Raw genomic sequence first — 15,598 nt, 5'->3', positions numbered from 1 at the left:
GGTTGTGTTGGTACGACCGGTGTCGAACCGGATCCGAGATGGGATCCCTGTTGCTCCACGGGCGCCGTGGCCGAAGCCGATGACGTTGAACCCGATGGGTCCCCATCCGACCCCGCGGGGCCCGAGGGATCACCAACGGGGTAGTTGAGCTCAAATACGCGGCACATGGCCTCGTAAAAATCCTTAATTTGAGCTGGAGTTGCTCCCGGAAATGGAGGGAGGCGCGAAGTTGACTCTGGCTCCGGCTCCGCAGAACCATGCCTACAGCGTCGCACCTTACCTCTTACGACGACGGGCGCCAGTTGAGGTGAAGTCGAAGTCCACTAGGACTTCTTCTTTTTGTGCGTCCTCCCCGAGTGTCCAGATGACCTTGAATGTGATGAAGAGGACTTAGCGCTCTGTGAGCGATCCCGTGACACCTCCTCTTCAAACGGGATCGTGACCTCCTCGGAGTCGCACTCAACGGTGTCGACTGCCGGGCCGCGAGCAACTTCAACGCCCGCTCCCTCAAGGTCTTCGGAACCATCGCTCAGCAGTCTGAACACGACTTAGAATCGTGGTCGTGTTCAAGACACCACAGACATACGCAGTGGGGATCAGTAACTGACATTGTGCGGGAACAAGTCCCGCACGGTTTAAAACCTGTCTTCCTACCCGATATCCCTCGCACACGAAATTGTCAAAAGTATCGACAAAAGTTGAGAAAAAAAGCCAGCCAAAAAGCGGCAGAGGGGTAGCTCTTCCCGGATCGGCGCTTAACTGGCGCGGAAAGAAAAGAACAAAAAGTACTGACGTCCGCGCGCCTGGGTGGCGCCTACGTAGGCAATGTGACGTCAGAACCAACGCTATCCACGTCACACAGAGCCGAATGGAGCCACCCTACATGGGGTGCAAGGGGTATTGCTCAGCAAAAGTTTCCGGATCCAGCCTGACGCCCGGGAAATTCAAAGGTAAGGAATCTGCAGCTAGATGGAGTCTCTACCAGATAATGCGTTACCGAAGGTAAGTAACTTGTTAGTTTGTTCCCTGAATACTTAAGAGGCCTGCATTCTGCCCTTTCCTGTTTCTCATAGATTGAGGAGGAGGAAATATCCTCTCACTACAGCTCAGTTTTTAAGATTCCTGACAGAGTATAGGATAAAATAGCTTTGCAAATGTTTTGACCATTTTACGGTCCTCTTTTGAGTAGTATCCTCTTGAAGTCGCCTCAGTTTTCTTCTAATGCATTTTCCATACTGGTGAAACTCTTGTTGTTACTGAAAAACTGCAACGCTTTTCTGTGCTCTTTGCATGCCTTGTGCATACTTATTGCTTGGTATTGAAGTCTATCTTTGTAATTACTGCATGACACATTGTATTGTGTAATTGTGGATACTTGTTCCACCAATGTCCGTAGAATTTTCTGAGTGTTGAAAGGTAAGAGAATCTATCTAATAACACTGTCTTCCTAAAACATAAATATTTTTTCAGGTCTGTTGAAAGATTTGTTTTATTTTATAGTTTTTAGATTTTTACTTGGTAAGGCGGCAGTGCTGCTTCTTGATCTAGCATGAAATTATCACAGCTTGAATATAAATACCATCCAGCAATGTATTCCGATTAATATTTATCTGATCCATTTTTCGAGTGCTATTCCGTTTGGGAATTTTATAGATATGTATTGTTATGGTCAGCTGCATGCTTTCTAGTTGTTGTAATTTTTTTCTGTTTGCCTTTAATTATTTATGTTTATAATTTTAGAGAACAAGTTCCTACTGCCACCAGACCGGGGATCTTCCGATGTGGAGGGTGATGAGAGCCTGGCTGGAAAGCCATTTGAATATGTCAATGAGAAAGGAGTGAAGAAAACTGGAATATTTATCTACCAGGTCCCATCCAAGCCCACTGTGTACTTCATCAAATTCAATGACGACTTTCACATATATGTCTATGACGTTGTCAAAACCTACTGAAATGGGGAGACGAGAGAGATCACCAGCTCAAAGAACCCTTCGGTTTCCATTCATAGAGATGAATTTAGCTTAAATCAAAAAAAACTGTTCACATCCTGGTCTTACAAGGGGTTTCTCAGGCAGTGGTGAACCTGGACTGTCATTTCTGATTTGAGTTTTGTTTCCAAGTTACTTCTGAGGTGTGACTTGAGTCCTCTAGGAAAGACAATAACTTTTGCCTAACCTGTAGGCAATTATTTTGGATGCGTTTGCTCTGTAGTATTAGGGACTGGTTCCTAGATTTTCCTAGGCTGTCTTGCTGCTCCTTTTGACGCTGATGTATTTGCTCTGAAAAAGGCCAGTGTGTAAGAACTGAAGGCTACATGCTGCAATTTCTCAAGGACAGCCTGGCCAGTGGTGTGCCATTCAAGCCATGCAGAGCCTTTGCTGGCTGTGTCTGCACGTACCAGCTACTCAGATGGGTAGACTTCACAGTGTGAACCATTCAAGCCAAGCAGAGCCTTTGCTGGTAGGTTATAACAAGCGCAGAGCTGGCATCCAGTTCTCTTGTGTGAGGCATTTCTCTCCCTGTGAACAGCATGGCTCTAAGCGGCTCGAAGGTGAAAGCTGTTCACCAGCTACATGAATGTTTTTGTTTCGAAAATATGCACAATTAAAAAATACAAGGATGGTTTTGTATGCGTGCCCATAAGATGTACTTGTGCATTTTCTACAACACCTCATGAAGGATTAGTCCGCATCCTTTCACCGTATCTTCATCGGCAGACATATAAAACCTACCATCACCTGCTCCCACTTCCTGGCGCTGTGGAACTGCCATTGTTAGTATTTCCAGACTCTCATGCTATGTCTTGCTGTCGTCAATGTTCCAGTAAGGTGTGGTAACCCTTACTTGTGTTGAAAAAGAATTGTAAAATTAGATTTTCGATTTGTTGAACCAAGTTAGGAAGCACAGGCCTTATCTTGTGTGCCATTTTCCTTCTTATAATTATAGAAAAAATAACATACATGTTCTAATGTCATTTCCTTCTCTAAAAGCATGGCCAAAAATATAAGAATGTGTGAAATTTTGCAACTGTTCAACTGCCCCCTCCAACCACCCACAGACTCGATGATTCCTGCGGGATACCCTTGGTGCCGAAGCATAGCACGGTTGAAGTTGATCTAAAGTGAGGACTTTTGCTCATCGCATCAAAGCTGCTTAAAGCCAAGATGTTACTGATCATCTCCATGAAGAGGTGGACCATATTTTATAGAATTTAATCTCCCCAGCCTGCTCCCACATGTACAAAAGCGACTGAGGGTGTTGAACAACTTGGATATAAAAGCAGTTTTTGTATGGCTAACAGCAGCTTTGTATATCGCGCCCACCATCACCTTTGTCGGCTTCTTAATCTCTGCTGCTGCTTGAACCTCTCTACAAGACCTGCAAGTGCTCCTGTGAATGGAGTCAGACCGCCTCCTGCTCTCCTTGTTGTTTTCTATAGGAGGCCTAATTTCTCATAGCCTCTCTGCCCCCTTGGGTTAAAGTTGGGCATTTTGCTCATTGAGTGTGGCAGGTTTTTGCGTGCTCTTTTAGAATCCATACCCCCTGGGTGTCATTGGAGGAGTTTCTTCGTTATTTGAGGAAACTAAGCCTTAAACCACTAAGTCGACTGGAAGGAAGGGCCCATGTCAATAGGCGGGTTTGACCAACAGTGCTGTAGGGCAGAGGCTACCATGGTAATGCAACTCCAAGACCAGTCCCCTCGCTTTTAGTACCCAAAATACCTCCCTCAAGCTGTAGTAAATGGTTATCCCCCAGATGAAAGAGGCTTGGCATACATTGAAGGCCTCAGTAAAGGACTCGAGGACATTATTGAGGTTGTCAAGTACATTTTCATAAAATGGCAACCTTTGTACTTTGCTTTTCTTTACTTGCACCAGGCCTTCAACTCCATAGATTGCCCCTTGGCAGACGGCACAGCTGGAGACCGCTCTTAGACACTATTTGTTGTGGGGTGTCGGAACCATGCGCAAGAGCAACTCTTTTAGATTTAGATCGGAGGGAGGTTTATGGGGGTAGCTGGCTTCGATTTAACCTATGTATGAATGACCTGATGGAGTCCCTATTGGTCACACTCCTGGACATACCATCCCAGTCTTGAAGGACATGCCAATTTATACTTTATTATAATCTTTGATTCTTTAAAGCAGCAACCCAGCAATACATCAAATTTACAATATGTATTTTTTAAATACTTTACCACTATGATAATACAAAGGGTAATTTGAGTTAATTGTTGCTGTACAACTTAAGCTTCTTTGGACATGCTTTTACAAGATTTAAGATTTGTTAAACTGTAGTTTATATAAGCCTTCACATAATTGCTTCTTTGTTCTGATTTTCAATGTTTTGTGTACAAAGCGTGGGACAGTACAGTGCTCTAAAATAGTTTTTTTCTTACAACAATGACATTGCATCCTCAGGTAAAGACACATCAAATATTCTGAAGAGAAAAGTGTATCCCTATACTACCGTTCACAAGTAATGCTGTACTTGTTGTTATGACAGCATGACTTCTGAAATCATTGATGCCAGTCATAAGAGCATATATCTTATGGGAAAGCTTTCATTAACATTAACAGAGTAACGTTAATGGCAGTGGGCCAGGGGAGCTTGTACTACAGTTCTGTCCTGTAGGAATCACCTTGGACAGATCAGTGCAGTATATTTGTTTCTCTTCAATGGATAGTGGGGTTAAGCATATGGAAAAGGCCCAAGTTTCTCTTTAATTGATCCGAGACAACTCCGCTTATGGATGTTCTGTTGTAGCAAAGCCTTCTGCAGTTTGCAGGACAGTGGCAATGGGTGCATACGCAGTACAGCTGTGGGGGATTAGTTGGGCCCGTGTGTTTGTACATCAAAAGAAGAAGTTTCTGTGCACTGTGGAGGGGCTCCCCAATACATCCTGGCAGTTGGGTCTAAAGTAGGATGTACCCCGATTACTCATCATTAAGTAATTTGTAGAAACTTCTCCATTTCAAGTGAAATTCTGATGAATCGAATGTAGTGGTTATATAATTATTATTTTTTAATTGTTTATAAAAATATTTTTTACAATCCCTGTGCACTGTATTTCTTCAGCTAGACCAGGTTAAGCAGACCCAATCTGTTATCTTCTGGGCACAATATATATTGATCCATTTAAGCGACACCAGATTTTATCGCCAGCTCAGCTTGCTGGATTGAGGAGGAATGGGCTAAATGTTCCAACTGTTGGTCATTTTTAACAAAGCTCCTACCTGACCTTAACAGCTACCTCCCTAATCTGCAAACTTTATTCATGCTTTCACATAGGCCAGTTCTCTATGATTGCCAGGTTTGATTGTGGAAGGGAAAACCTGACGGAGGAGTGCATTTGACGTTGCTTCTCTATTAAATTTAGGGCTGTCATTCATTTTTTTAATTCTTTTTTTTTTATTTTGTACCTTGGTAAACTGGCTCAGAAATGTCTGGTTTAACCTTTTTCCTGAGCAGAGGTGTTCAGTCTGCCTGGGGTGCAGCACAGTCTGTTTAATCCAGAACCAATCCTATTGCGGTATTTGCTGCTCTCCGTTAAAGAGCTTGTTGGCAACGCCTTAAGGAGGGCAGGCTCTGGTTCAGTTGGTTTTTAATCCTACATTTTATCCTCACAATGTGTTGTATTGTTGTTCGTTTTTATATTTGATTTCTTGTTGGATTTTACTTAATGTAGTTTAGATTTTTACTAAATTTGATGTTTGACTACTGTTGTGCTGGTGTTTCATAATATTTTGTATGTACTAATTATATGCAATAAACTTCATGATAATGACGACTCCTACACCACGTTGCTACGACTGCTGACAGTGCACAGAAATGGTAAAATACCTCTGCATAGAATGTCTTGTGAGGGATGTGAGCGAATCTGTTTGTAATGTCTGAATATACACGGGAGTGTCCATCAATATTCAATGTCTTCAACCCCTTTTTGCCCTCTTGAGGCATATAGGGATAGACTAGGCTACCGCCTAGAGTAAAGAATCTCTTGAACCTAATTTGGGATTGGCTTATGATGTGCAATCTTTGGTTTTTATCCTTGTAATGGGGATTGTGTTCAGCACTGTTGTTGTTTTCCAATATACAACACTGCGGTCATAATCATTTCTGTGCATAGGGGAGTTTACAAGAATGCACTGCTCTACAACAGAGCGTATGTCTTTCTATGTGCATACTTATATCTGTCCGTAAATTCTGACATAAAGGGCACAATATAAGGGTGTTTGAAAGCCCCACTGCCCAGAACGTGTGAGCAACAAGGTTTGAGATTCCCTGGGCATGGACCTTCTACCCTAGTTCTAGTGCTTTCATCTTCAGTAACACGTAAGCGAGATTTCCTGTGGACTGGGGTCATGCATCCTTTTGGCCCTGCCCCACAGTCTTATCCCAAACACTCAAACCAAAGGGTTAATATTATCACATTGAAAGCCAAGTTATAAATCTAAGCAATATTTATTTCTATGGCCCAACTCTGTTGATCTAAGTTTTTTACAGGTGAGGACATAATCACTGAAATATATGTATTGTTATTAGTTATCCATTTGTCTGTTATGTTTGACACCACACTTCATAAAAACTTTTGCACGCTTATTATCTTTGTCCCCTCCACTGCCCTGTTGAGCAATTTGCACCAGGTGTGGTGCAACCAACGATTGCTTGAGCAGCTGAGCGGCGGAGCCCCCCTCCCCCCCCCCCCCCCCCCCCCACTGGTCACAGCAGCAGGCGCGAGAGGGCATTAAAGGAGAAATAAGGTCCTGGTCAGGACACTGGACCCATCTGCGCAGTGTCGGGAATGAACTGCTTTTGCTGCGTGCGGGGCTGACCAGCGCTGATCTCCTGTCCCTAGATTTAGACGCCGGGGCCTCCTCTCCCAAAGTGATCGGCCAAATCGAAGTGCTGAGGCGTAATGGTTGTACGGTGAGCAGGAAGGGCCTGGATTGATGAGGAAGGCATTGAGCTACTTGCCCCGGGTGTAATCTATAACCGAGCGGCACAGTAACTCGGAAACCTCCAGCCGTAACGGGCAGAGGGGAGAACGAGCAGCGGCAACTAAACTCAGGAGACTGGCCCTATTCCTGAACGTGGTACGGCGTGACCACCAATTCAATAAAAAGAAAAGCAGGCCAAAAATGGTCCTAACCAAAGGCCCTAATCCTGGTGAGGCCAACCAAATAGCTATGTACACGGTCACAATGGGACAGGTGGGAGAGATAAGAGGAGCGGTGGGGAGCTCTACAACTATTGAAGAAGATAAACACGTGTCTGATCCCTCGCTAAAGGATATCATGAAGGTGTTAACAGAGCTCCGAAGTACTCTGGAACCTAAGCTGAATACAGTAACGGCAGAGGTGAACTTACTCAGAACAGATTTCCGCAAGTTGGCAGACAAAATCTCCACGGCCAATACGAACATAGGGGGGCCTGCAAGCAAAGACTAAATGTCTGGAGGAGCAAGTGACTGTCCTAACAAGACAACAAACAGAAATGATGGCCCACCTGGAAGATCAGGAGGGCTGCGCCTGATGCAATACTATCCGAGTAGTGGGAGTCCCAGAGGGACAATTGGCAGACCTCTTTCTCGAAGACTTGATTCTCCACACCCTCAAGCCTAAGCGTTTGTCCAACTTCTTCTCTGTGGCGCAAGCTCCTCGAGCGTTGGGGCCACGTCCTGGACCACTCCACCCCGTGCACAATCTTAGCCCGCATACTCTATTTTAGAGACTGAGATGTCATCCTACAAGCGGCATGCTCGCATGGTGATCTGCAGTACGAAAATGCGACTATCCATTTTTTCCCCGACTTCACACTCAGGATACAGCGCCAACGACAGACTTGTGATGCTGTAAAGAAAACTCTCCAGGACAAAAATGTCAAATATATGATGTTGTACCCTGCCATGCTTAAAGTGTTGGCAGACGGGAAATCATTCTTCTTCACAATGTCGGAAGAGGCTTGAGAATGGCTGGAGGACGACTGGGCAATGAAGAAATCGCGGGGCAGGTGACCGCCACAAGAGAGCAACACCAGAGAACGCAAGATCAGGACCTCACATAAGCCCACCCAGCCAGAAGCCTGACACAGATAAGTGACAATTGTTGTCTGGGGCAGTGTCCTCTGCAGCTTTCTGTTCTTCAGTATAGAGACAAAGGGTGACAGAGGTTTAAGAGAAGTTGCGTGTCCCTGGGCCTCTGCTATTTATACTTGATTCTCTATTTCATACATTTGTCCCAGGGATACCCCTGACCTCTGGTGACTTTTGGACTTTTATACTGTTTGTGATTTTGGGGTTATGACTCATTCTTGATAATTCTTTACTTAATTGACGCCAGCGGCGTGTACACTTCCCCTCTTTGTTGTTATAGGTACACTTGTTGGGTGACAGGCACTCTGCACGTTGGGGATGTGGAGGTTGGTTTCTGACCAAGCAAGGATGCCGGGAGGGGAATCAGAGGGATTGTTTGTTTACACTGTTAAGTTGAATTGTTCTGCTCATCAACGTCCTAGACTACACACTTGGGAGCGACCCATACATGAGACGTGACATACCTATGACAGACACAACCTGCCTACATGTGTGCGTGGACGTGGAATGTAAATGGGCTAGGAAAGAAAATTAAACCCACATTAGTCCTACAGCACATTAAGCACCATTCCCAAGATGTCATAATGCTGCAGGAGACACACCTCAAAGGAAATCACTACAAAGCCCTAAACCGCGTTTGGTACAAGCTTGGGGGCCATTCCGTGTTCTCCACAGACTCTCAGGGTGAAGGTATCCTGAATTGAATCTCCTTGCCCTTTATGGTCCATAAAGTCTGGTGGCATGACTTGGGAGTGTTGTGTCCCCTGCAGGTATGCTGGGGGGGCAATCCTTTACTTTTTGCTCACTATACAACACAATGAAACTACACGCAGTCATCTTCCCGAAAATTAGCGCTCTTCTTCTGAATCTACCCGCTGGGACCCTCCTTACGGGAGACAATATAAATGCAGTGAGGCACCTAGACCAAATGGGCGCTACAGGGGGGGCACGCAAGCAGACAGACTCTCCCGAACTTTACAACAGCCATGGGCATGGTGGACTTCTGGAGGACCCACAACCATTACTTGAAGCAATATACATACTACTCGGCACAGCATTGGTCTTTGCCGCGACTCGATTCTCTTCACACAACATGACCGTGTGGAAGGTTTTGAAAGGCTGACTCATTTAGCGCTGGTAATATCCGACCACTCCCCAGTAAGCATTGAACTCAGGGGCCCAGTCGCCAACTGTGCTGGGTTTCCTAGGCTAGATACCTGCTACCTGCAAGATCCTGATCTCAGAGATAAACTCCATTCAGGAACTGACCTCAATAAAAATAAGGGGTCTGTGTCATTTCACTGTATCCTTTGGGAGGCCTTTAAGACAGTGTTACGAGGCCAGGCCTGTGCGCTGATAGGAGGAAAGAAAAAAGTCATGTTAGAAAGTAGGACAATGAAGCAGGAGAAGGTGCGTGGTGGAAGAGGGGAACGCAGAGCTACGACATAAGCTAACACTACGTCAGCATGACCGTGAGCCCTGGCTGACAATGTGGCTCGGATGCACGTGTTGGCCACACAGCGTCTGCTGTATGATGTGGGGGACAAGGCCTCCAGATTACTGGCCTGGCTAGGTAAGAGGGACGGGGATAGATAGTGGGTGGTGGGGCTCAGAGACAAGGAAGAAGTCCTACAGATGACGAGTATCACAATTGCTGAGACATTCGCCTCCTACTACTTGAGTCTCTATTCACCAGTCTACTCTAGATCAGAAAAGGACTGCGAGGAGCTGTTAAGAGACCTCTCGCTCCTGGCGTTCTCTGTGGATGTGAGGGACACCCTAGAAGCTGACCTCACTGAGTAGTAAGTATTCGGCGCCATTGGGTCCTTGAATTCAGGAAAGGCAGTTGGCCCTAATGGGCTGCCAGTTGAACTGTTTAAGGGATTATCCAGTAAAATAGCAAAGCCGATGCTAGAGATGTTTCATAAGGCCAAAGAAGCCGGGTCTCTACCTGATTACCAACGTACAGCCATGATAGTAGTGATACATAAAGCAGGCAAGCCCCTGGAGGACTTCAGTTCCTACAGACCTATTTTGCTCTTAAACGTGGAGGCAAAGCTGCTGGCCCAGGCCCTAGTGACTAGACTAGTGGCTGTCCTCGCCTCGATCATTCACATGGGTCAATCCGGATTCATGCCACGCAGAAGCACCCAGCACAACCTGCGAAGGCTGTACGGCCGTGGTACTCAAAGTACGGGTCTACCAGCGGCCCGGCAGACCTTTTAAGGCCTGTGGACCTTTTTCAAAAGTGGGCTGATGGAGCATGCACGATAACAGGTTCCCTGTGCGTGTTGACGTTTTATGCCTAGCACTGATGGGAAGCAGTCAGCGGTTAAACATTCACAGCTGACTTTTACGGGGCCTTCCGAAAGCTTCCCGCTGCCGTTCTTTCTACGCCGTATGCAGCCTTTGAGGACTGCAGCAGGGGGCCTCGTGGATCGGCCCAGCCTGTGCCCCTCCTCTCTGCCAGCCCAGCTTCTTTTCAAGCCCGATTGCCACCAGCCTGCCTTCCTCCAGGTCAGTGATGGACTTTTTTTATAAGATACACTACCCACACTATTATAAAATGTATGGATCTTAAAATAGGTAAAACACATAACCAGCTTTGAAATATCGAACTTGTGTTATGTATGGTCACTAAAGACTTTCGGAAATTGTACAGGATTTTGTTGACTATTTTATATTTATATTTAATTTATATTTTAGGCTAGCTGTATTTTTACCACGAAGCTGTCAATGGTACCCACAGCCCTGCATCAAGCCTCAAAATATGTGATAATCTGGTTGTACTTTTTTGTGCAATATTTATGTCCGGCCATATTGGCATAACAGCGACAGTAACTTATTCTGCAATACCAAACTGGCACTACGTTGCCACAGGAATTTTCTCATTGAAGTGCAGGGCATGCTTCTAATTTGCCACATATCTTTTTCTTTGTAGCAATTGCTCTGTTTCCTCTTACCACAAGGTGGGATATCCGTTAGCTGGGAGAGGAGATTACAGGGCAGACCATCTACAATTCTATTACAGGACCGGAGGCTTCGTATTATGCTTCTCTTTCTTATTTATTGCTACTCACAGCAGCCAATGAAAACTTTTCTTATGCAAAACAAACTACTTTTCCCACGATGCATGCACCACATCACTTCCTGCAGAGCCCCATAAGAGCCAGTAATACCGGAACCAGTCCTCTTTCTTTGCTGCTCACGCAGACAGATAAATTGAGCTCTCGATTACTACAATATTAAATGCTTTATTTGGATGATTGATGTGTTATATGCTGCCAGTGGCGCTTTGTTGTATGGTTTAAAGTCTTCTCTAACGCCGCGTTGCATTGTGACACGAATGCCCGATTTTGCGGGACGAGCCTGATTTCGCGCCCTGGGCGCTACGGAGCTCCCGCTGGGAGCGGGGAGGTTTCAGGACTTGGAGGAGTTCCATACAAACGGCGCTGGATGCGTGGGGGCATCGCGCCGGTTTATGGCATTTTCCCAAACGCGCCTTGTAGATTGCACAGCAGCGCGTGGAAGCGCTTCAATTTTACAACAGCACGGTACTGCCCCGCCTTCGATGGGTGCATATCATTATTGCATATCATTATTGTATTGCGCAAAAGGCTCTCCTAATAAGCCGGTGCGCTGGGAGCCGGTCACTTTCGTTTTTGCTTCAGGTTTCCACTTGCGTAGCCCAATTGGGCTATTTTGGTAGGATTTGGGCTACGCACGTCGTAACTGCCCGTTTTCTGTAGTTTTTCTTTTGTTTTTCGCCATTCCAGGCTGATTTCCATACAGAGAGCATCTATTACGCCTGGCTGGCTGTAAAAATGACTTGGGCCTGGAGGGAGCACACCTCCTTGGATCTTTTCTTGCTCTTTTGGCTCCACTACGCCCTTTGGGCTGTAATAATTGGGATACAGCTGTTGCTGAGGAGCTAGGTACCGGTGCTGTGGTGCTGAGGGTTGGCTCCCCCCTGTTACTCCTCCTTACTGCTGCCTTATGAGCAAGTATGTCTACAAATTTGGTTCCACCATGGAAAATTGGGTACACTATGAGGAGGATGACACCTTGTATGAGGAGGAGGTGGGTACACCTGCCATCGAAGATAATATTGTTGAGGCCCTGGACGCTTCCGTGCAGGAGTCAGTCAACAAGGCCCTGGAGAAGGCAGTTCTGGGAACTGTGCAGCAGGCATTGGCGACTGCATTGAGGCCTATTACTAGGCAACTGGAGAGGTTCGCGAAGCATCATGGCTTCACTACCCCAACTGAGGAGCCGACAGAGGCGCCACGGCCTAAGTCCTGGCCTCATTCTGCTTCCTATTCGTCACTCCCGCGCCCTGCGACAGAGAGGGAGAGGGTTCAGGACACTGATTCGGAACCTGGTTCCACCTCCTCGGACACCCCTGATGATTCCCCTCCCAAGAAGAAATCTCGGAAGGTTAAGAATGTGGAGACTCCACAGGCGGCCCCTATGCATTTCACCTTCAATCCCTCGGATATTGTTCACCCTAGATCCTCGGATTGGTTGCCTGCCCCGGAGGTGGCAGCGTACCTACATGAGAACTTGCGCAAGAGCTTTGACAAGGAAGTGCGCAACAGACTGCGGTCTGAATGTCCCCGACCGGATCTTACGGACAAGGTGGCGGAAACGCCGGAAATTGACTCCAGTCTGCTAACTTTCCTTAAAAAGTTTGCCAAGGACCCCAAGAAGGGTATAGATTGCACATGGCGAGGGTGCCAAGACAAGCTTCTTGATGTGGTCGGTCCCCTAGCCAAGATATTGGAGATGGCTCTGGAGGCGCTGGAATCTGGAACCGCTATTGATTCCCATGTATTGGCGGGCTGGACCCAGCGGGCTATCTGCCTATTAGGTAATGCCAACTGCGCAATCTCCACGGAGCGCAGAAAGTCCATCCTGATGCGCATGGACGCTAACCTTACGGAGTTGGCGGCGGCGGAGCCTGGCCCATTGGCGGACGGCAACCTATTCGGCGACCGCTTCGTCAAAGATGTGGCGAAATACGTGGGCACCTTCACAACCCTGGACAAAGCTCAGGCAGGAATCAAACGGGTATTCCAGGCAGGGGTTTTCAACAGGGCCGGACGAGACCGGGGACGCTCGTTTGGCCGTCCATTCTCCCAAGGTCCTCAGCGAGGAGATTTCGGACGCGGCAGGGGAGAGTGGTACTCCACCCGCGGTGGCACCTTCTACCCCACCAGGCAGCGCTTCAACAAGCGACGCTTTAACAGGGGATCCTATCGGGGAGGATTCCAGAACACTGAGTCTTCAGGTGAGCGCTCCAGACTTATTTCTTCTTCCATTGGGGGGATGTATTCAGCAGTTTTATCACAACTGGGTTCAAATATCGCAGGATGCCTGGGTGTTGCAGACAGTTCAGGGGTTCCATCTAGAGTTCTTTCAGACACCCTGTCAGGTTCATCGGCCCAGACAGCTTTCTTTTTCCCAACTAGAGTGCGATTTCATGGATTCAGAAATAGAAGGATTGCTGCAGAAACACGCGATAGCACTTTGCGACGAGGGCCCTCGCGGTTTCTGCAGCAGTATTTTTCTGGTGCAGAAGAAAGGCGGTGGTTACAGATTGGTACTCAATTTGAAGGATTTCAACCACTATATGACTTACAAGCACTTCAAGATGGAGGGCATCCATCTGCTGGCAGACCTATTGAAGCAGGGGGACTGGTTGGTCCGTCTGGACCTGAAGGACGCCTATTTGTCCGTTCCCATATATCGTCCCCATCGCAGATTCCTTCAATTTCAATGGCGGAACCAGTGGTACGAATATTTGGTCCTTCCTTTCGGACTTTCCTCAGCACCGTGGTGCTTCACCAAGGTTCTGAAACCGGTCGTAGCCTACCTCAGGGAACAGGGGGTTCGCATGATTGTCTACCTGGACGACATGCTCATCATGGCGCAGTCTCAGGTGTTGGCGGTTCAGCACGTGCGCATGACCATTCGTATCTTGCAGAACCTGGGGTTCGTGATCAACGAGCCAAAATCGGTTCTGTGTCCCACGCAGACAATAGATTTTCTGGGGTTCGTCATAAACTCTCAGACGGCCCAGCTCATTCTTCCAAATTCCAAGCTTCGGGATATCAAGAAGAAGCTTCGATCCTTCCTGACCAAACAAATGGTTTCTTTCGGGGGGAATGCCCGGATAGTGGGACTTCTTGCGTCGTCCATTCAAGCAGTATTTCCGGGACCCCTACACTACAGGGCCCTTCAACGACTCAAAATTCAGCACTTGCAGAAGGGTCTTTCATACACGGACGTAGTCCCTCTGTCCCAAGAAGTGAGGGAAGAGATGCAGTGGTGGTTGGCCCACGTCGAGGCGTGGAACGGCAGAGCGATTTTCGGCTCTCTACCGGAGGTGGTCATAGAATCCGACGCCAGCGGTTGGGGTTGGGGAGCGCGCTGCGGAAATATTTCTACAGGGGGACGTTGGTCCCTGGAAGAGTTAAATCTTCACATAAATTGTCTAGAACTCCTCGCAGGATCATTTGCGATACGGACTCTATCTCCCAGGCAGGTCTCATGTTGCATCCTTCTTCGGATGGACACCATATCATCTTTGAACGAAACGCGTTGGCTGACAATCACCTAAAATATCTAACCTTTTCCAATTAAAGACACTATTTGATTACCAACTATAAGACTTTGCGACTCATTGTCAAAACAACTTTGTTTATACCTTGGTGGTGCGCCACTCCAACAACTTGGATAACATATCGGCGGTGAGGTCCATCAACAAACTGGGGGGCACGAGGTTCTCAATGTTGGTGGAGATAGCGAAGGCCTTTTGGCACTATTGCCTGAGTCATCAGATTTCAGTCATAGCAGAATACATTCCGGGTCAGTCCAATGTGGTGGCGGATTGGAACTCTCGCCACCTCAGAGACTACAGCGACTGGCAACTTTTCCCACGGGTGGTCCGGTGGTTGCAGGAGATATGGGGGTTTTGCGAGATCGACCTGTTTGCCTCCAGGCTGAACCGTCAAATGACGACGTTTTTCAGCAGGAGGCCGGACCCATTGGCGCTGGCGACGGATGCCTTTGCGCAGGAGTGGACTCAGAAGTTGAACTATGCGTTTCCACCCTTCATTCTCATTCCTCGCGTGTTCACGCAGGTGATGCGCCAGAAAGCAGAAGTGATATTAGTGACTCCCTTGTGGAAGTCGCAGCCTTGGTTCCCGTTGTTGCTGGAGGCGAGTTGCGACTTCCCCAGGAGGATCCCATGGTCCTTGACGATGCTCCAGGGCCCTCATGGAGAGAAACACCCAATGGTTCTATCGGGGCATCTGTCTCTGATGGCCTGGAGACTTTCAGGCAGCGTTGGCAAATGCCAGGGTTTTCGGAACAAGCTTCAGGCTTTATCAACCAAGCGTGGGCCCCCTCTACCAGGAAATGATGTTCTTCAGCATGGGGATGCTGGGTTCGTTGGTGCATGGGACAGCATGTGGATCCCGTGGGGGCAGGATTACCCTT

The 15,598-nt window shown here is 47.4% G+C and overlaps 1 protein-coding gene across 3 annotated transcripts in view; it reads left to right on the top strand.

The window, feature by feature from the left end:
- LOC146772218 (spindlin-W-like) overlaps positions 1 to 5,797 on the top strand; it is a 31,397-nt gene extending 25,600 nt beyond the window's left edge. For all 3 annotated transcript variants that reach the window (XM_085639000.1, XM_085638998.1, XM_085638999.1), the window contains exon 5: positions 1,741 to 5,797. In XM_085639000.1, coding sequence (XP_085495126.1) covers positions 1,741 to 1,952 — 212 coding nt within the window. In that variant the 3' untranslated portion in view covers positions 1,953 to 5,797. The remainder of the gene's footprint in view (positions 1 to 1,740) is intronic.
- Positions 5,798 to 15,598: the final 9,801 nt, after the last annotated feature.

This window comes from Triturus cristatus, chromosome 12, assembly GCF_964204655.1.
Source record: "Triturus cristatus chromosome 12, aTriCri1.1, whole genome shotgun sequence".
Lineage (NCBI taxonomy): Eukaryota > Metazoa > Chordata > Amphibia > Caudata > Salamandridae > Triturus > Triturus cristatus.
The sequence above is the reverse complement of the archived record's forward strand: the minus strand, read 5'-3'. Positions and strand labels throughout refer to the sequence as shown.